Source organism: Papaver somniferum, chromosome 5 (genome assembly GCF_003573695.1).
Source record: "Papaver somniferum cultivar HN1 chromosome 5, ASM357369v1, whole genome shotgun sequence".
In the NCBI taxonomy this organism is placed as follows: domain Eukaryota; kingdom Viridiplantae; phylum Streptophyta; class Magnoliopsida; order Ranunculales; family Papaveraceae; genus Papaver; species Papaver somniferum.
Genome location: NC_039362.1, coordinates 178,903,613 through 178,926,261, shown reverse-complemented (window position 1 = coordinate 178,926,261; position 22,649 = coordinate 178,903,613). Strand labels below are relative to the sequence as shown.

Sequence of the window (22,649 nt, the reverse complement as noted above, 5' to 3'; positions counted from 1 at the left end):
TAGGGCTTTTTATGGTGACTAATCAATGGTAAAGTTGGAATTTTAGTTTAGAAGGAAACAAATTATGTATTCGGAAGGATAATTTGGATCCAATTATGCGGCCGAAGGCCGTTCAATTTTTTTTTCCAGTTTTTTTAGCTAGATTTTGGCTTGTAAACTTATTATTTGGCATAAGATAAGCCCCTAAAAACTGGTAATTTATTTGAAAAATTAAAATACTAGTGATAATTATAGTTGATACATAAAATTTAGTAACAATTATATCTGTTACAATTTTATTGCTGTAACAAAATGTTCTCCTAACACTTGTAACTGTTACAGTTATCTATTAGTTTAAAAAAAGAAAGTTTGGGCCCCAACAATTTGGGGCCCTAGGCGGCCGCCTTGCTCGCCTTGCCCCTAAGACAGCCCTGAATGAAACGGTTGCTAAACTGTTAACTATGGATTTAGAATGGTGGTTTCATGGACTTCCAAATTCTCAATATATGATGAGACTGTTAACCAAAGAATCACTGGATTTGGAATTCAAGTTCGAGCCGAGAAATATAATAGTCATCGATGACCGTGTGATTGTCGAAGGATGGGAAGGTAATGAATCTTATTGGGTACATGTTTGGACAGTTGATATTCAAAATGGTCTACTAACTCAATTTAGGGAGTACTTTAACACATGGATTACTGTCAGATATTTGAGAATGAGTGCTGGTAAATCTGTTTGGGGACAGATTAAGCAAATTAAGACAACAATTTGGCAAAGTGAACCTCAAGAGCATCTTAATCGATCCGTACCTGGTCTTTTATTAGCCATTTGATTTCATGATCATTGTTAATTTTGTGTAGAACTTTGTAAGATCAAAGTGTTTTTGGTTTCCAATCAATTAACAAAGATTAGTTTGAAAAACACGCTTGAAAAAAGATATTAAGTTTATCAGTTCCTGACAAACTTACACACATGTACAGGTCATTATGAAACAGTTTAGTTTACCTATTCTTATGTTGTAACATATGATAGTCCTCCTATTCTTTAGTTCCGTAGGTGTAGTCTTTCTATTCTCACGGCTTACATATTCGTTGGCTATTCATTTGCTTTTCCGGTACCATGTAACCTATTGTTAGTCTCTCTAACCTATAAATACCTTAATGGAAATTATCTCTACACAGTTGTGAGAGAACCATAAATCCATATTACTTCATGGTATATTAGGGCTAGGTTAGATTTTTTTTTCTAAACCTTCGTATCCATGACAATCGAAGGAGATCAATTAAGTCCTTCCATGTCTCACATTATCTCCGATAAGGATACTGATTTATCTCCTACCAGTCCCTCTTACGTCCACCCAGCAGATAATCCCACCTCCGCGATTTTTACTCCCCTCCTGACAAGTGAAAACTATTGCACCTGGGGAAGAGGGATGACAAAAGCTTTGAGTGTTAAAGGAAAGACATGCTACATAGACAGAGCTATCAAGAAACCAACAGATCCTACTGATCTTCAGCATTGGACTCAATCTGACGATTTGGTAGGGAGTTGGATCTCCAATTCAGTAGATCCAGGAATCCAATCAACAACAATGAACTTTCCGTCTGCTCGTGAACAATGGCTGGAGATTAAATCCCGATTTTTCCATAATAATGCATCTAAGTTTTATGCGATCAAGCAATCCATTACAACTTTGAAGCAAGAAAACCTGAATGTTGCGATGTATTATACCCATCTGAAATCTCTTTAGGATCAATTGGATACTTTCAGGCTAATTGAACCCTGTATTTGCGGAGCAGGAAAAAATTTTGTGGATCATCATAACCAGGATAGAGCAATGGAGTTTTTGCAGGGTTTGCATGAACGATTCTCTTCTCTGCACAGTCATATTCTCCTAATGGATCTTGTACCTTCAACTACAAAGATCTACAATCATGTAAGGCAGGAGGGGGAACAACAAGGTATAAACTCTTCTTCTGTACCTTCTATTGAGTCTGCCACTTTGAATGTTTCTCATAGACCTCCAAGGACGTTTGCTCCTGCTGGAGACAATGGTGCAAATAAGGAAAACAAACGTCTCAGACCATTTTGTGAACACTGCAATAAGCATGGATACACCAAATCAACATGCTGGAAACTCAATGGCTACCCCAAGGATGCACTACGGTTCCGTGACATGGATTTTCACTCGGCTGCTGCTACACATATAGCGCCTATTGCTGCATATGTTGCGCCTGCTGCTGCAGCTTCTATTTCCGCTGCACAATATGCTCATCTTTTGTCCCTGCTTGAACCAGCCAATGGAGGCCATAACGTAGCCCCATATGCAAACTTTGCAGGTAAGATCTTGTCATGTTCAAATAATATATGGATTGTTGATAGTGGTGCTATGCACCACATTTGTTCCTCACTTTCTTTATTTTCTTCTTATTCATTGGTCTCTAGACCAATTTCAGTCCAACTTTCAGATGGATCTAATACATTTGTGACGCATATTGGACAAGTTGTGTTATCATCTTCTATAACACTTCATAATGTTTTTCATATTCCCAGTTTCAAGTTTAACTTGATCTCAGTCAGTCAATTGTCTTCCACATCAAATTGTTGTGTCTCATTCTCACAAGAGTCTTGTATATTCCAGGACCGTCGCACGAACAAGGAGATTGGATGGAGTGACTGTGTTGCCGGTATCTATCATTTTCGTTTTCAACCACTTGTTTTATCTTTCAATGCAAATAAGCTTGTGGATACATGGCATTTCCGCCTAGGTTATCCAAATTTGGATTGTTTTAAGTTTTTGTCTAGCAAATTTGCTTTGGCAGAAACACCAAAATCCTCCAGACTATTCCTCTCTCAGGATACTTGGTTGTCTTTGCTTTGGCAGAAACACCAAAATCCTACACAAATTCGATCAAAGAGCCAAGCCAGGCGTCTTTGTTGGCTACCCTCATGGTCAAAAAGTATATGATTTATGACATTCAATCCAAGTCCATCTATACCTCTCGTGACGTAGTCTTTCATGAAAATACGTTTATGTTTGAGGGTGAAAACGGTTTCTGCTGATTTTGGTAATTTCGGATGTGTGGGTGAGAAACAAGTTTAAACCCTAAACAATGTACTGCAAGGGAGTACTTTAGATTCGAGAGATCAATCTGTACAAATCCGTCCTAAACCAAGAAATGGCCGTTCCAGACTTGCTTCGGTCACAAAGTGAAGGAGAAGGGTTGGTTTTGGGGAGGGAAGCGAAGAGAGTGTTGAGACCCGAATAGTTGATTCTGGAAGAGTAGTTGTTTCACGACTTGTATCAGAAAGTGGGAAGATAACAGATGGAAAGCTAGCAAATATTTTCTGAGTGTTGTGTGCTCCTGACCTGAACTTGTTGTTCGGTGGAAATAGATAATGCCTATTTATACAAGTCGAAGTGAAACGTACTCTGGTCTCATTAAGAAATGGAAAACGGGTGAGTAAATAGGAGGAGGTGGTAACCGGTAACGCCTGGAATTGATGTTCCATAAAAGAAAGTGTTTCACCATTACTCCTTGCATTTACTAACCGCCTCATCCTTATGACACTTTGTTATAACGGGCGTAGTGTACACCGCACACTGTAAACCGTCAAACCAATAACCAATGAGCATCCCCCAGTTTGTGACATGCGTTGATGTCTCGAGTGTTTTCATGGAAAACATGTAGCACGTTGTTGTTGTCTGGCAAGTTGAGCTTGGGAGACTTGCCGGCTCGGTGGTGACCTTCGACGGTCGAGATTTTGCATCTTAAGAGGAAAGGTAGCCGTTGATTATTGCAACCATTCGTTTGGTAGCCAGTGACATGAAAGCATGATCAGTATGGCTTTAATATGGCCTAGTTTAGGCGCGACCAAAAGTTAGGGTTTTGGCTTTGTTTAGGCGCGACCAAACTAGGGCAAAAGGTTGCCATGCGTTAGCGTGTAACCTTGGACGGCTAAGCACTACACCGAAATCAGGATTTTGTAACAGTGCAACCTGTCACAGTTTATTTTTCAGTCACAGATACACTTGTGATAAGTCCTGCAACAATTATAACTGTTATTAAATTTTGTATTCGTGATAATAATTAGGAATATTAAATTCTTTTATTAGTCACAATAATATTTGTTGACAATTTTATAGACAATCATAATTATAATTCAAAGTGATGATTCCACCCAAATATTTCACCACATCTAAAACAACCCCAAAATTATAACACTTTGAATTTTACTTGTCACTAATTTCCCCACATTTGTACAAACTAACAATTATATTTCATTTCTATAAATCAAAATACATTTTTCTTTTTCTTTTTAATTTTCTTAATATTAGAAAACATGATCAAGACCAAGTCAACAAGTCATGACTTTATAGAATTTTTATTGCACTTATTCCGATAAGGGAAAAAAGTGCAACAAAAATTCCGAAGATTGTGTATATGACCAGACCACCCTTATCGGAAATAAGTTTAGTAAATATTACAGACTGTTAAAATGACCATATTACCCTTAATGGAAAAAAGTGCAACAAAATATTAGGCAGACTGTGAAAATGATCAGACTACCCTTATCATAAATAAGTGAAGTAAATATTACAGACTGTGGAAATGACCATATTACCCTTAATGGAAATTAGTGCAATAAATATTATGGAAACTGTGAAAATGACCAGACTACCCTTATCGAAAATAAATAAAGTAAATACTACAGAACCCTTATAAGAAATAAGTAAAGAAAATATTACATACTGTGAAAATGACCATTTTACCCTTACTAGAAATAAGTGCAATAAATATTATGGAGACTGTGAAAATGACCAAACTACCCTTATCGGAAATAAGTAAAGGAAATGTTACACATTTTGAAAACGACCATATTATCCTTACTGTGAAAATGACCATATTACCTTACTAGAAATAAGCGCAATAAATATCATGGAAACTATGAAAATGACTATATTATCCTTACAAGAAATAAGTGCAATAAATATCATGGAGACTATGAAAATGACCAAACTATCCTTATCAGAAATAAGTAAAGTAAATTTTACATACTATGAAAATGACTATACATCCCTTACTGGAAATAAGTGTAATAAATATTCTAGAGACTATGAAAATGACCAGACTATCCTTATCAAAAATAAGTAAAGTAAATACTACAGACTGTGAAAATGACCATATTACCCTTACTGGAAATAAATGCAATAAATTTCATGGGGACTATGAAAATTACCAAACTACCCTTATCAAAAATAAGTAAAGTAAATATTACAAACTGAAAATGACCATATTACCCTTACTGGAAATAAGTGCAATAAATATCATGGAGACTATGAAATTACCAAACTACCCTTATTAAAAATAAGTAAAGTAAATATTACAGACTATGATGTGAAAATGACCAGACTACCCTTATTGGAAATAAGTAAAGTAAACATTACAAATTGTGAAAATGACCATATTATCCTTACTGAAAATGGTCATTTTCACAGTCTCCATAATATTTATTGCACTTATTTCCAGTAAGGGTAGTATGGTCATTTTCACTGTTTGCACTTATTACAAGTAAGGATAAAATAGTCATTTTCACAGTCTGTAATATTTACTTTACTTATTTTTGATAAGGGTAGTCTGGTCATTTTCACAGTCTCCATAATATGTATTTCACAAATTTCTAGTAAGGGTAGTATAGTCATTTTCACGTCTGTGTGATATTTATTGCACTTATTTCCAATAAGGGTAGTTTGGTCATTTTGGCAGTCTCCATAATATTTATTGCAATTACTTCCAGTAAGGGTAAAATAGTCATTTTCACAATCTGTAATATTTACTTTACTTATTTCCGATAAGGATAGTATGGTCATTTTAACTGTCTTCATGATATTTATTGCACTAATTCCTAGTAAGGGTAATATGGTCATTTTCACCGTCTGTGTGATATTTATTGCACTTATTTCTAGTAAGGGTAATATGGTCATTTTCACAATCTGTAATATTTATCTCACTTATTTCCGATAAGGGTAGTATGGTCATTTTCACTATCCCCATGATATTTATTGCACTAATTCCTAGTAAGGGGTAATATGGTCATTTTCACTCTCTATGTGATGTTTATTGCACTTATTAATAGTAAGGGTAATATGGTCATTTCACAATCTGAAACATTTATTTCACTTAGCTCCGATAAGGGTAGTATGGTCATTTCACTATCTCCATGATATTTATTGTACTAAGGAATCTGATATATTTCGTCTTCAGTTTATCCAAACGAGAAACTCAGGTCTAACTCTAGCAATCTTTGAACTTGTGATGTTCGAATCTGATATATTTCGTCTTCGGTTCATGCGAACGAGAAACTCAAGTCTAACTCTAGCAATCTTTGAACCTGTGATGTTCGAATCTGATATATTTCGTCTAAGGTTCATCCGAACGAGAAACTCGGGTCTAACTCTAGTAATTAAATATATTTCGTCTTCAGTTATCCGAACGAGAAAAACTCAGATCTAACTCTAGCAATCTCTGAACCTGTGATTTTCCAATCTGATGTATTTCATCTTCAGTTCGTCCGAACGAGAAACTCAGTTCTAACTGTAGCAATCTTTGAACATGTGATGTTTGAATTTGATATATTTCTTCTTCAGTTCATCCGAACGAGAAACTCAGGTCTAACTCTAGTAATCTTTAAACCTGTGATGTCCGAATCTGATATATTTCATCTTCAATTCATCCGAACGAGAAACTCAGGTCTAACTGTAGCAATCATTGAACCGGTGATGTTCGAATCTGATATATTTCGTCTTCAGTTCATCCGAACGAGAAACTCAGGTCTAACTCTAGTAATCTTTGAACCCGTAATGTTCGAATCTGATATATTTCGTCTTCAGTTCATCCGAACGAGAAACGCAAGTATAACTCTAGTAGTTTTCGAACATGTGTTGATCAATTCTGATATATATCGTCTTCAGTTCGTCCGAACGAGAAACTCAGGTCTAACTCTAGCAATCTTTGAACCTGAGATGTTCAAATCTGATACATTTCGTGTTCAGTTCATCTGAACGAGAAACTCAGGTCTAACTCTAGTAATCTTTGAACCTGTGATGTTCGAATCTGATATATTTCATCTTCAGTTCATCCCAATCAGAAACTCAGGTCTAACTCTAGTAATCTTCAAACCTGAGATGTTTAATTCTAATTTATTTCGTCTTCAGTTCTTCCGAACGAGAAACTCAAGTCTAACTCTAGTAGTTTTTGAACCTATGTTGATCAATAATGATATATTTCGTCTTCATTTCATCTGAACTCTAAGTCTAGTAGTATTTGAACCTGTGTTGATCAATTCTGATATATTTCGTCTTATGTTCATCCGAACGAGAAACTCAAGTCCAACTCTAGTAGTTTTTGAACCTGTATTGATCAATTCTGATATATTTCTTCTTCAGTTTATCTGAACGAGAAACTCAAGTCTAACTCTAGTAGTATTTGAACCTGTGATGATGAATTCTGATATATTTCCTCTTCATTTTATCTGAACGAGAAACTCAAGTCTAACTCTAGTAGTTTTTGAACCTGTGTTGGTCAATTCTGATATATCTCGTCTTCAGTTCATCCGAACCAGAAACTCGAGTCTAACTATATAGTAGTTTTTGAACCCGTGTTGATCAATTCTGATATATTTCTCCTTCAGTTCATCCGAACGAGAAACTCAAGTCTAACTCTAGTAGTATTTGAACCTGTGTTGATCAATTCTGATATATTTCTTCTTCAATTCATCCGAACGAGAAACTCAAGTCTAACTCTAGTAGTTTTTGAACCTGTGTTGATCAATTCTGATATATTTCGTCTTCAGTTCGTCCGAACGAGAAACTCAGGTCTAACTCTAGCAATCTTTGAACCTGTGATGTTCAAATCTGACATATTTCGTCTTCATTTCATCCGAACGAAAAACTCAGATCTAACTCTAGCAATCTTTGAACCTACGATGTTCGAATCTGATATATTTCGTCTTCAGTTCATCCGAACGAGAAACTCAGGTCTAACTCTAGAAATCTTTGAACATGTGATGTTCGAATCTGATATATTTCGTCTTCAGTTCATCCGAACGAGAAACTCAGGTCTAACTCTAGCAATTTTTGAACATGTGATGTTCGAATCTGATATATTTCGTCTTCAATTCATCTGAACGAGAAACTCAGGTCTAACTCTAGCAATCTTTGAACCTGTGATGTTCGAATCTGATATATTTCATCTACAGTTCATCCGAATCAGAAACTTCTAACTCTAGTAATATTCGAATCTGGGATGTTCAATTCTGATATATTTCATTTTTCAGTTCATCCGAATCAGAAACTCAGGTCTAACTCTAGTAATCTTTGAACTTGGGATGTTCAATTCTGATATATTTCCTCTTCAGTTCATCCGAATCAGAAACGCAGGTCTAACTCTAGTAATCTTCAAGCCTGGGATGTTCAATTCTGATGTATTTCATCTTCAGTTCATCCAAATGAGATACTCAGGTGTAACTCTAGTAATCTTCGAACATGAGATGTTCAATTCTGATATATGTCATCTTCAGTTCATCCGAATTAGAAACCCACGTCTAACTCTGGTAATCTTTGAACTCAGGATGTTTAATTATGATATATTTCGTCTTCAGTTCATCCGAATCAGAAACTCATGTCTAACTCTAGGCGTATTTGAACCTGTGTTGATCAATTCTGATATATTTCGTTCAGTTCATCTGAACGAGAAACTCAAGTCTTACTCTAGTAGTTTTTGAACCTGTGTTGATCAGTTCTGATATATTTCGTCTTCAGTTCATCCGAACGAGAAACTCAGGTCTAACTCTAGCAATCTTTGAACCTGTGATGTTCGAATCTGACATATTTCGTCTTCAGTTCATCCGAACGAGAAACTCAGATCTAACTCTAGCAATCTTTGAACCTGCGATGTTCGAACCTGATATATTTCGCCTTCAGTTCATCCAAACGAGAAACTTAGGTATAACTCTAGTAATCTTTGAACTCGGGATGTTCAATTCTGATATATTTCTTCTTCAGTTCATCCGAATCAGAAACGCAGGTCTAACTCTAGTAATCTTCAAGCTTGGGATGTTAAATTCTGATGTATTTCATCTTCAGTTCATCCAAATGAGATACTCAGGTCTAACTCTAGTAATCTTCGAACATGGGATGTTCAATTCTGATATATTTCATCTTCAGTTCATCTGAATCAGAAACCCAGGTCTAACTCTGATAATCTTTGAACTCAGGATGTTTAATCATGATATATTTCGTCTTCAGTTCATCCGAATCAGAAACTCAGGTCTAACTCTAGTAATCTTTGAACTCGGGATGTTTAATTCTGATATATTTCCTCTTCAGTTCATCCGAATCAGAAACTCAGGTCTAACTCTAGTAATCTTTGAACCTAAGATGTTCAAATATGATATATTTCATCTTCAGTTAACTTGAACTACAAATTTTAACAAAACTCTAGCAATTTTTAGCTTGAATAAATATCTTTTAATGAGATAAAAAATAATCTGAGCCGTCTTCCTTCTAAAAAGTGGAGGAACATCGATCGAATGCACTTTTTTTGCAAAACTAACAACAACCAAGGATCAAACTGAAACATTAGTTTAGACATTTGTAAGACCTGCAAAACAAAAAACAGTTACAATCATACCGGTTGATATTTTATTATCACATAATAAAACCCTAAGAGTTTTTCCCATGAATATAAAATTATAAATGATATAAAAGATTACCTCGTTGTTCTTGAACGAGAGAAGGAGGGTTGGTTTCGTGCACTTCTTGGATGATCTTAAAAAAAAACATTCACGGATCAAACAAAAAATTTTATGTAAGCATGCAGTAATGCGGAAAAACAAAAAAACTGCCCGGAAGAGAGCAGCGACGCCGAATGGGTTTCAGGTTTCGATATCACATTTTATAGACCGATGCCCAAGTAAGAATATTTTTATAATAGAAAATAAGGATTATACCGAATAATTTGGAAGTAATGTTGTATGTACCAAAAATAAGTGAATTAACATCTATGGGAAAAATATTTTGAAATAATGCTTGTTTTAATATTAGCTAGAAATATTGCTTTTAGGAAAAAACACCCTAAAAGTCAGGAACTTTTGTAATTTGGGTCCCTGCATCATTCTCATATCCCGTAATTAATGGTCGCGAATAGTTTTACATACAAATCAAGACATAACAAAAATAAAAGTCAACTAATTCAATTTATTTTTTAATTTTCTTATTAAATTCAATACAATTTCTGGTTATACACTATCAAAATTGAACAAAAATTTTCTTTTTTATTATGGTATGAATTAGGAAAAGTGAGTATGATTTTTTATTATGGTTTGAAAAAATTAGGAAAACTAAAATGAACGAGAGGTTTATTATTTTGTTATTGTCGATATCTCCAAAAATAGAAATTTATCTTAAGTAAATAATCATGGCTTGATTGGGGTATACCCAAACTAAAGTAGTGTGCTAAGGGGTGTCTAAAAGATGCTAAAATATCAAATCACCCTTACTATCTATACCTTGCCGACTGTGACCCAAAAAAATTTCAAATTTTTTTAAAAACTCAATCGAAATGTGATGAAATCAAAAATCCATCAAAAATAAAAAATCAAACGAAACCAAAAAAAAAGTTGTCTACGGGATTTGAGATTGGGTATGATTTCGTACCCAATCTCAAACCTCTTATACATTTATACGCAGTTTGATATTGAGTATGAAATCATACCCAATCTCAAACCCTGTATGATTCAAAAGTCGGCAGAGTATTTGCTTATTGAACTTGCCGACCAGTTTCAGCCGACAGGGTAATTTTTTGGCGAACTTGTCGACTTTTCATCTTTGAAATTAGCATTTTACAGGGTCGACACGGTATTCATCCTTATACCTTGCCGACTATAGTTCAGTCGGCAGGTTATGAAATTAATACCTTGTCTACTTATCATGCATTTGCAACACCTTTCTCTGTATGTCAACAATCCTATAGTCGGCAAGGTATTTTTTGACGACCTTGCCGACAACAAGGTAGCTGGCAGGGTAAAAAAATCAATAAGATGCCGACTAGTGAAACATTTCGACATCCTCCTGTGTGACAAAAATAATAGAGTCGGCATGTTCTTCATCCGTAGACCTTGCCGGGCATAAGTTGCCGGAATGTTCTTCATCCGTAGACCTTGCCGGCCATAAGTTGCCGGCATGTTCTTCATCAGTAGACCTTGCCGGCCATAAGTTGCCGGCATGTTCTACATAGTCGACCCTGCCGACTTTTCATAGTTTCAGAACTGAAATCGTTGATTTCTTCTTTAATTTTGAGTATGATTTCACACATCATCTTTGCAATCCCCTTTTTAGAAGTGTTTGGGTAGTATGTTTTCATTTTCGTTGAAAAAAATTCTCAAAAAAATTTCTTTTCATCAAAAATCTTCCCACATGAATTCAATCAAAAATAAAATTTCATAACTTAAATTCATAAGTTTTAATCTACTCAATTAATCAGTCTAAAACTCAATTAATTAAGCTAATTAGAATTTTTAGTGTTAATTAAACAAGGGCATATTAGCCATTTAGAAAATACAAGGTTAAGGGGTAGCTTGGTTTTACTTCAAAATGACCATCTTTTGTCTTATTCGGTATGCCCCAATTTTTTTGGGTATACCCCAATCTCACTAGGATAAATAATATAGTATACTTATATTTTGATACCCACATTTATTTCGATATCATATTCGATTTTTTATCTTTTTGTGGCTGCTAACGATCCATTTTTTATTTTTCTGGATATCATGTTTTTTTGGTGATTTATGCTTAATTCTAATGTCCTAACACCTCCAACAGAATCATTGATTAATGATTGTATATATCCGATGTCCCAATTTTTTTTTTTTTTTTTTTTTTTTTTGTTGTTGTACGCGTCAAAATATACGTAAACTACTAATATTTCTCCCCAAAATTATGAACTCTTACGTTACGATGTCACATGGTTTAGTACGTGATAAAATGCACCATCTAATTTAAAACAAGGAGAGACGCCCAATGGATTTTTTTGTGACACGTGGTAAGAAGTTAACTATTTTATCCTCTGAAACCAATCAGATGTGTGTCGGAGTCACAAGTCGTCTAACTCTGTTGCACAATAACAAGGGTTTTCTACATATAGTTAGAAGAGAGAGAAAATCAAATAAAGAAAAACCTAAATTTCCATTCCCTCACCCTATCTTCTTCTCCTTCGGCTGAAACCCTAACACACTCACCCCTATCAAACTAAATTTCATCACTTTCTTGTTGTGCTCCTCTCGGTCTCCATATCTAACCTAAATTAAGAACCCCATATGCTTCACCTTACCAGAACGCTGCTCTCTTCTCCATCTTCTTCATCTCCCTCCTCCTAATCAGAGAAACGAAACCATAATCCATGTACCCATAAATTAATACTCTAATTTCATTGGAAATAGATACCGAACCAAGTAGATCTGATGTTCTCTTAAGATTCGGATTGAAATTAGAGTTTTGATTTGGGGATTTTGTTAGGGTTTCTTTTGATTTCATAAAAAATGCTTTACGTTTGGTTTGATTTTCAACAAACTTTATCAGGTAAAGTTAGGGTTTGTAATGTATTTTCTCTATTTTCAATGTTTAAGGTAGGTTTGATTTTGTGGATAGGTTCTTAAGTACCACTTTTTTGTTGTTGTAGCAATCAGTAGAAGAACATTCAACATCTTCACTTGAATTTGTTGAAGATTCTCAGGTATAACTTCTCCCCCATTTTTCAATTTTTTGTTAACCAAGTAATAGAAGTAATAAGATTATTTGTTGATGAAGTTATTAGAAGTCAATTGGTTTTTTTTCTTGTGTTAATGAAGTGTAATTAGATCCAGAATTTTTTTAATTAAATTTCAAGGTTTTTCTTTAGATTATGTATGCTGATGGGTTTGAAAGTTTTTATTGTTTAACGTAATTGTATGGTTTTTTGTATTTGTGATTCTGATGTTGGGTTTATATATTTTTTTAAATTGGGAGAAGTCCTGTATATAATTTTAGAATATCTCCGCTTATGTTATGTTCATTATTTTCATTTGTTCATAATTTATAAATTAAGTTATATTTGATTATTCTTTCCAGGTAATGGAGATGGTGGTGCTTTTGATTGTCATTTACAGGTAATGGAGATGGTGGTTCTTGTGATTTTGTCAAAAAGTATAGAAATTGTTTTTCAAGATAGATACGAGCTTAAATAAGAACATGTACACACTAACTTACCTTGGAATGCTTTTCCGAAGGAGAATGATCCTTTCTTGTAGAAAATTAAGAATAAAGGTTACACTTTCCTACAAAGCTTCTCTGTGTTTGTTTAGTTTTTCGTTGAATTTTATTAAAACAAGTTTTACTTCTAAAATAATGTTTGTGAATGAATTGACTAAGGAGGCAAGTGATAATTTGCACAGTTCAGATGAGATTTGTCTCTGATTAATATTAACTTTACTAGTCTTTGGTTCACCAGTTTTTGAAATGTATTATCCATGTTTAGTTTTTCATTTGCTCAGTTAAAGTTTTATTCATTTTTTGAACTGTCAAAATGTGTTTTATTCATTTAATTTCACTATAAATAATATTTCTGATTTAAAGCATTATCTTCATATAAAATCAAGAATGATGACTAGTATAGGCAGATCGTTGGGTTATTCAACAATGGTGTAATGAACTGTACTATAGGGCTTTTAGTTTCATTTGCTTGTACTTGTGAAGAATTTTCTTACCTGAGCCTGGTACCACCTAAATCTTCATTGTTATGATTTTACTTCTTTATGCTTCACTAGTTCATTATTATTTAATTTTGTGCAATTTTTTTATATATTGCATTCCATCTGACATTCTTATCCCCCCGTAATAATGTGTTGTTTGTAGGTCAGTGGCATGTCATTGGTGGATTTTGTTGGTGTTGCTGCTAGGCATGCAACATATGTTTCACACACAGCTGGTAGGTACTCAGCAAAAAGGTTTAGGAGTGCCCAATGTCCAGTTGTGGAGAGGCTTACCAATTCCCTGATGATGCATGGGCGAAACAATGGGAAGAAGATCATGGCAGTTCGCATATTTAAGCATGGCATGGACATCATCCATCTCCTCACAGACCAAAACCCCATCCAATTTATTGTAGATGCTGTCATCAACAGGTAAATGGTTACATCTTATCTTCTACAATAATTACTCATTGATGCAGAACACAATCAAACCATGATCCATGAACTTGTAAATATAGATCTATGAAGTTTCCACCTTATTTATGATTACCATTAGTTGTCTAGGTAAGAATGGCCTTGAGGATTAAATATTTAAAACAAAGCCCAGTATGGTACTTACATATTATTTTGACCCAGCTTAAGCTTAAATATCCGCCTATGAACCAAAAGTACAATGTTTAGTTTGTCTACTCCAATTGTTCCACGTGAAGACAATTTAATGCAAGTGTCATTATGCTGAATGGACTTCTGAGTGTGTCTTTTTAAAATCCATTGTTCTAACTTTCATTGTTCTAATCCAGGTGGTCCCCAGTTTAAGCCGTTGTATCATGATACGGGTAAATGGAATGAGTTTAATGATGGAAGAAAATCGAAAGAACAGCCAGAGATTCATCAAGCAATCTCACTCTGAGTGAGTCTATTGATCGAGCATTTGCAAGTTTTCCAATGGATTCTTTTTTCCTCGAGTTATTTCCTATGAATCTGTTATTGTTCTTTTCAGGTCTCACTCATAAATTCCCGAAGTCCATCTTCCTGAGGACCCATTCTTGCAGATTGCTGCTGGGTTGAGAATTGCGATTAACAGGGCTCTAACTTTCTTGCGCGAGATTGCTTCAGGACATGATTTGAAGGAGTTTCTTGATGTAAGTTCATTGACTGGTTTTACTTGTTTATTAACTTGTTATCAAGGATTCCACCACTATATCATATAGTTGGAGCTACCTGGAATTTTTGCGGTCCTAGGCAGGATTATAATGTTGTTAGTACAAGGAAAACATGCTAGATTGGCATGGATCTTGTTCCAAGTTATTCTACCAAACACACGAGTTATTTCTCTTAGCATTCTTGTTCTTTTAATTCTTTATATTGCTAACCAAGTGTAATGGTTTGATTGAATCAGAATTTTTTGTTGATGAAAACTCGCAATTGAAGGCCATTGATTTTGGCTTGCCGATTTTGTGAAACCAGGTGATTTTTTATTCTCTTGGGTGCTGACCATATTATTCAGAAGTAAAATTAGGCTTCTTTAGCTTTGGCTGTTAAAAATAGGTTTCTAACTTCTAATTAATCTGACACGATGCAGATGAAAGGCTTAATGACATCGTTGGCAGGTCATCCTTGGATTAGTAGCTACGATGATATTCAGGCTCATGAAAGCCTATATGCGCTCATCATCTCTATATAAAGCTGCGTTAAGAGTGAGTACTTTAAGATTCTCAAAATTTGCTTTGTTGATCATGTCTCATAATTTGTTTTGTCCACACCCCTTGCTTTTCAGGCATTGTCCAACCTTGTGGTTTACTTTGTGCTAAGAATGTCGTCGTTTTAGTACTTCCATGATTAGCTTGAGTAAGAGCTCTCTGTATTTGCCACTGCTTACCAACTACAACTTTATGTGTTTCTTATAGGGAAATAAGAGACTTGGACAAAAATGTTTCAAGTAGAAACTCCTCAGAAGTCAGGTGAAAATCTCTTTTCATTTGGCTTGCTTCGTTGGATTGTTATGTTGCTGCCATTTTCTTTTTTGTTCTAATTTTCTGTAACTGTCCATATTTTTGCAGGTGCTGATGGCAAGAAAGGTGGTACTCCTTACCACAAGGGAGGAAAGACCCCTGCAAGTGGATGCAAGTCAAACAAATCTCTAAAATCTACTGGGTCAGTTTCATGTGATTCTTATATCAAGTAAGATACTATCTTTCAATTCAATTTTTTTACTTAAATCTTTGTGATGTCCATATATTGGTTGTCCGCTAATTGGTCAGTTGTTTCTGCATTTGTTCTCATACTGATTTGGTTATTTTGTTTATCTGTGTAGGGCATTCGGTACAGTTCACAGTCAAGAACTGCAATAGGTTGTTGGTGTCTACTAGTTTGTTCAGACACTTACTTTTTGGTGCCTAGGAAGTTTGTTTTCTTACTTGCAATCATATTTGTTTCTTTGTTCATAATGATTAGAATGATTTTTTGCAAATATGTATGTATGAATTGTAAATTGCGGATTGTTTGCTAATTGCCGGCCTGTGTTTCAGGTTCAGTTGTTCTATTGCAGGCCTATGTTTCAGGTTTAATTGTGCAGGCCTGTAAACTGGAAGGCCAGGTCCAGGATAATGACCTGGACTATCCATTTTTTTTAGTTGTGATTGAAAACATTGTCACAGGCTTAACTGTGACCAAAACTGCGAAGAAAAACAACACTTCCAATGGGAATTTTTTGCAAAAAGTAGGCAACCCTTATATGAGTTACTGTAGTCGTAAAAAATCAACACGTGGCAAAACTTAATAGTTGCCTACCTGGCGATCTAAGACACGTGTCATCAACGGAATGTTGCAATGTTAGAATAACAAATAAATCTGTTATAATTATTGTGACATATGAGCCACGTGTCGCAATTCTAAATTTGGGATAACTGTTACTATTAACTTTTGTAACATCTTATAAGTGTGACTGTTATCAAACTTTGTCACAGTGAAAACTGTTACAAAAAACAATAACAACTATCACAGTGTTTCTCCAACGGCGTATATGTGTTACAAATTTAATCAGTAACAGATACACCCTGTGACAAATCCTGGTTTTGGCGTAGTGAAGATCTGCACCTTAGATGAAAGAGTCGCTGTTGATTGTTGCAGGCCTTCGTTTTGGTAGCCGCATAGGAAAGGCGGAAATGGTATGGCGCGACAAGGTGGTTGGCATGTCATTGGCACATGTGGCATGGCATGTCTTGGCGCGGTTTGGCGTGGCCAAAACTAAGGTTTTGGGCCAAAGGTTACCAAGCGTTGTTTGGCGACCTTGGACGGCTAGGATTTGCAAATAGGATTGAAGGGTGGCCGTTGATCGTCGCATACCTTGAGGGTTTTTTTTTTTTTAAAGGCTAATGAAACGCCTAGTTTATGGTTTTGATTTCCAGAATTTTTGGGTTGGTAGAAAAATGTTACCTTGAGGGTTTTGAATTATTATTTAGAATGAATCATTTTAGAATAATGATGTTTTGGTTATGAGTATCCCAGGAGAGTCATGGAATTGTGAATGTTGTGCGATAGAAGAAAGCATGAAGCACGGGAACATATGGCTATTGATTTTTATTTCCCCTGTGAAGACTTGAGGTAGTATACCATGTATTTTGTCCAACAAGACTTACTCGGTTTTTCGGATCTTCTGGTGAAAAAGGAATCTCCCGGATGTAAGACCGAGTTTTGTGGGAAACATTGCCGTGACTGTGTAAAGTCCCTTGTCGTGTTACGACTGGTAATCGAGCCGCCTGGTAGCTGAGTCGTCTATTCCTGAGCAGATCGTTTGATTCTACTGTCCTGACGTCTGGGTCGAGGTATGATATCGAGGATTGAAAACTGACGTCGTGACCGAAAGATCAATCTCCCACTGTGGTCGCCAATTGTTTGAGGGTGAAAACGGTTTCTTCTGATTTTGGTAATTTCGGGTGTGTGGGTGAGAAACAAGTTTAAACCCTAAACAATGTAATGCAAGGGAGTACTTTAGATTCGAGAGATCAATCTGTACAAATCCGACCTAAATCAAGAAATGGCCTTTCCAGACTTGCTTCGGTCACAAAGTGAATGAGAAGGGTTGGTTTTGGGGAGGGAAGTGAAGAGAGTGTTGAGACCAGAATAGTTGATTCTGGAAGAGTAGTTGTTTCACGACTTGTATCAGAAAGTGGGAAGCTAATAGATGGAAAGCTAACAAATATTTTGTGAGTGTTGTGTGCTCCTGACCTGAACTTGTTGTTCGGTGGAAATAGGTAATGCCTATTTATACAAGTCGAAGTGAAACGTACTCTGGTCTCATTAAGAAACGGAAAACGGGTGAGTAAATGGGAGGAGGTGGTAAACGGTAACGCCTGTAATTTATGTTTCATAAAAGAAAGCGTTTCACCATTACTCCCTGTATTTACTAACCGCCTCATCCTTATGACAAGTTCTTATAACGGGCGTAGTGTACGCCGCACGCTGTAAACCTCCAAACTAATACCCAATGAGCATCCCCCAGTTTGTGACATGCGTTGATGTCTCGAGTGTTTTCATGGAAAACATGTAGCACGTTGTTGTTGTCTGGAAAGTTGAGATTGGGAGACTTGCCGGCTCGGTGGTGACCTTCGACGGTCGAGATTTTTCATCTTAAGAGGAAAGGTAGCCGTTGATTATTGCAACCCTTCGTTTGGTAGCCAGTGACATGAAAGCATGATCAGTATGGATTTAATATGGCCTAGTTTAGGCGTGACCAAAATTTAGGGTTTTGGCTTTGTTTAGGCGCGACCAAACTAGGGCCAAAGGTTGCCATGCGTTAGCGGGTAACCTTCGACGGCTAAGATCTGCACCTTAGATTAAAGAGTGGCCGTTGATTGTTGCAGGCCTTCGTTTTGGTAGCAGCATAAGGAAGGCCGGAATGGTATGGCGCGACAAGGTGTTGGCATGCCATTGGCACAAGTGGCATGGCATGTCTTGGCGCGGTTTGGCGGGGACAAAACTAGGGTTTTTGGCCAAAGGTTACCATGCGTTGTTTGGCGACCTTGGACGGCTAGGATTTCCATCTAGGATTGAAGGGTGGCCGTTGATCGTCGCACACCTTCGTTTTGGTAGCCGCATAGGGAAGGGCGACATGGTATGGCGCGGAAAGGTGGTTGGCATGTCGTTGGCACATGTGGCATGGCATGCCTTGGCGCGTTTGGCATGGCCAAAACTAGGGTTTTGGGCCAAAGGTTACCATGCGTTGTTTGGCGACCTTGGACGGCTAGGCTTCACATCTAGGATTGAAGGGTGGCGTTGATTGTCGCACGCCTTCGTTTTGGTAGACGCATAGGGAAGGCCGGCATGGTATGGCCTGGCAAGGTGGTTGGCATGCCATTGGCACATGTGGCATGGCATGCCTTGGCGCGGTTTGGCGTGGCCAAAACTAGGGTTTTGGGCCAAAGGTTACCATGCGTTGTTTGGCGACCTTGGACGGCTAGGATTTGCATCTAGGATTGAAGGGTGGTCGTTGATCATCGGACGCCTTCGTTTTGGTATCCACATAGGGAAGGCCGGCATGGTATGGCGCGGCAAGGTGGTTGGCATGCCATGCCTTGGCGCGGTTTGGCGTGGCCAAAGCTAGGGTTTTGGGCCAAAGGATACCATGTATTGTTTGGCGACCTTGGACGACTAGGATTTACATCTAGGATTGAAGGGTGGTCGTTGATCGTCGCACGCCTTCGTTTTGGTAGACGCATAGGGAAGGCCGACATGGTGGGGCCAAGGCAAATGGCGCTGACCGCTTGGCATAGTGGGGCCAAGGGTTTGGCACAGACGGCTTGGCATGGGGGGCCAAGGCAAGGTGCGTTTGGTTTAGCATGGTGGGGCCAAGGCAAGGTGCGGTTGGCTTGGCATGGTGGGGACAAGGGTTCGGCATGCCATTGACGCATGGTGCGGCTAGCATGGTTGGGGAAAAGGCAAGGTGCGGTTGGCTTGGCATGGTGGGGCCAAGGGTTTGGCATGCCATTGGCGCATGGTGCGGATAGCATGGTTGGCATGCCTTGGTGCGGTAGACGTGGCTGACATGGTTTTCCATTGGCACAGTGGTGCGGGTGGCATGGTCGGCATGCCTTGGGACGGAGATGTGGTTGGAATGGTTTGCCATTGGCACAGTGGTGCGACTGGAATGGTTGGCGTGCCTTGGCGCGGTAGACGTGGCTCGCATGGTTTGCCATTGGCATAGTGGTGTGGCTGGCATGGTCAGCATGCCTTGGCGCGAAGATGTGGCTGACATGGCTTGCCATTCGCACAGTGGTGCGGCTGGCATGGTCGACATGCCTTGGCGCGATAGATGTGGCTGGCATGGTCGGCATGCCTTGGCGCGGATATGTGGCTGGCATGGTTTGCCATTGGCACAGTGGTGCAGCTGGAATGGTTGCTGTGCCTTGGCGCGGTAGACGTGGCTGGCATGTTTGGCGTGCCTTAGCGCGGAGATGTGGCTGGAATGGTTTTCCATCAACACAGTGGTACGGGTGGCATGGTCGACATGCCTTGGCGCAGTAGACGTGGCTAGCATGGTTTGCCATTGGCACAGTGGTGCGGCTGACATGGTTGGCATGCCTTGGTGCGGTAGCATGAGAATTAGGGTTTGGCATAGATGATGATAGCCGATGTTAAGGGTTCTGCTGTGGAACATGACACAAAAAAAAGGGACCCTGGTAATTCTTACGTAGGCATGCTGATCGGTTCAATAAATGTGCTAATGGTCATAGTGACTTCATGTCAGTTGTACAGTTTTATGATTTTAACCCTAAGCTAAAAACCACCATCAACAGTTTCCTTTTCATGATCCGCAATCTTCTAAGGTAAATTCCATACCTGCACAGTCCCAACAACCGAGTTTGCTTCTTATGATCATATTTTTTATCCGATTGCTTCACAGGCTATTCCATCGGCTTGTCTGATGATTCACATCCTCAGCCTGCAGTCCCTAATACTGATTTCAGCTCAGTTTTCATTCCAGTCCCAGTTCATATCCCTGCAATATTACAACAATCTGAGTCCCTGTCACAAACTCAACCTGTGATTCTGCCGCAACCTGAATCGATCTCTCAGACTTCACCTGGCAATTTATCTCCTGAAACTATGGGTCCATCATCTGTAACCATTCCACATCTATCAGATTCTGCTATCCCTGTCACAGAATCACGGCCAACTCGTGTGCGCAATCCACCTGCATACTTGAAGGACTTTCATTGTTCAGCTGCGGAATGCACTAATACTTCTGCATATCCCCTGACAGATTATCTCTCTTTTGATAAGTTTAAACCTTCTCATAAAGCCTTTCTTTCAACTGTTTTACTTACAGAGGAACCTAAGACTTTCTCTCAGGCCCTTAAATGCCAAAAATGGCGTGCTGCTATGGCAAAGGAGATATTAGCTTTAGAAGCAAACAACACCTGGATCATGGTGGATTTACCTCCGGGCAAGACAGCGCTTGGCTGCAAATGGGTTTTCAAAATCAAGTTCAACTCTGATGGTTCTATTGAACGCTACAAAGATCGAATCGTCGCCAAGGGTTATACACAGCAGGAAGGCATAGATTATTACGACACATTTGCACCAGTAGCTAAGCTAGTCACTGTACGTGTGTTGTTGTCTGTTGATGCCATCAAAGGATGGTTTTTACACCAATTGGACGTCAATAATGTATTTCTTCAAGGGGACCTCGACGAAGAAATCTACATGAAAATTCCTCTAGGATTGGCACGAAAAGGTGAGTCTCCAGTTTTTAAACTTAAGAAATCTCTATATGGCCTTAAACAAGCCTCTCAATAATGGTTTGCCAAAATTTGTTCAGTTTTACTTGTCGAAGGTTTTCAGAAATCCCTTTGTGATAACTCTCTTTTCACATATCATCGAGGTAAAACTTCAATATTTGTTCTCGTATATTTCGATGACATTATTATCACTGACACAGATGATAGTTTCATCAGTTCTCTCAAACTACGTCTTGCATCTCATTTTTCCATAAAGGATCTTGGTTGTTTATAATATTTTTTAGGCATTGAAGTTTCTCGATTCTCTAAAGGATTTTTTCTTTTCTAACACAAGTATGTTCTTGATATCTTTAAGGACTCTGGCTTCACGGGGGCTCGTGTGTCTTCCTTCCCAATGGACACTCATATCAACTTACTTCCTACTGATGGTAAGGAGTTACCTGATCCAAGTTGCTTTCGACGGATTATTGGTCGTTTATTATATCTCACAGTCACTCGCCCAGACATAACTTATTCACTAAATTACCTGAGTCAGTTTATGCAGAGGCCTCACATGTCTCATCTTGATGCTGCTCACCACTATCTCCCTGTCTTTGCATGGATACACTGATTCCGATTGGGAAGGTTGTCCACTTACTTGTCGTTCCACTACTGGTTATTTAGTCAAAACAAGTGATAGTCATATTTCATGGAAATCCAAGAAACAGCCTACTGTGGCTCGTTCCTCTGCCGAAGCAGAATATCGTGCTCTAGCAAATCTAACAGCTGAATTACAATGGCTGTGCTATCTTTTCAGTGACATGCATATTCCATGTTCTCTTCCTACCACCGTTTCTTGTGATAGTCAAGCTGCAATTCACATTACTCAGAATCCAATTTTTCATGAACGTACTAAACACATTGAGATAGATTGTTATTTTGTTCGTGAAAAGTTACTCAGTGGGTTGATACTTCCAAAACATCTTCAATCTAGTGATCAACTTGCGGATATTTTTATTAAGCCATTGGGAGCTCCACAGTTCGGCCGTCTGGTTTGCAAGTTGGGCGTTCGTTCTGGTTCTACCGCTCCAACTTGAGGGGGTATTAAGTTTATCAGTTCCTGACAAACTTACACACATGTACAGGTCATTGTAAAACAGTTTAGT

At 37.8% G+C, this 22,649-nt stretch overlaps 2 protein-coding genes and 1 long non-coding RNA gene across 4 annotated transcripts; all 3 read left to right on the top strand.

Moving 5' to 3' along the window:
• Positions 1 to 1,241: 1,241 nt before the first annotated feature.
• Positions 1,242 to 1,730, top strand: LOC113280197. Its single transcript, XM_026528852.1, has one exon. It carries the CDS (start codon positions 1,242 to 1,244, stop codon positions 1,728 to 1,730), a length of 489 nt encoding a protein of 162 aa, XP_026384637.1.
• On the top strand, positions 1,724 to 2,688 carry LOC113278239. Its single transcript, XM_026527133.1, has 2 exons — positions 1,724 to 2,319; positions 2,622 to 2,688. Exons 1-2 carry the CDS (start codon positions 1,818 to 1,820, stop codon positions 2,654 to 2,656), a joined length of 537 nt encoding a protein of 178 aa, XP_026382918.1. The 5' UTR covers positions 1,724 to 1,817; the 3' UTR covers positions 2,657 to 2,688.
• A 9,536-nt stretch (positions 2,689 to 12,224) lies between these two features.
• LOC113278238 lies at positions 12,225 to 16,398 on the top strand. 2 transcript variants are annotated; one of them, XR_003325378.1, is made up of 12 exons: positions 12,225 to 12,617; positions 12,718 to 12,771; positions 13,146 to 13,183; positions 13,929 to 14,001; positions 14,100 to 14,197; positions 14,566 to 14,675; positions 14,766 to 14,907; positions 15,165 to 15,232; positions 15,348 to 15,462; positions 15,673 to 15,726; positions 15,826 to 15,946; positions 16,080 to 16,398. It is a non-coding gene; the product is annotated as an uncharacterized LOC113278238 (long non-coding RNA). The 2 variants fall into 2 exon arrangements; XR_003325377.1 differs by having other exon boundaries at positions 13,929 to 14,197.
• Positions 16,399 to 22,649: the final 6,251 nt, after the last annotated feature.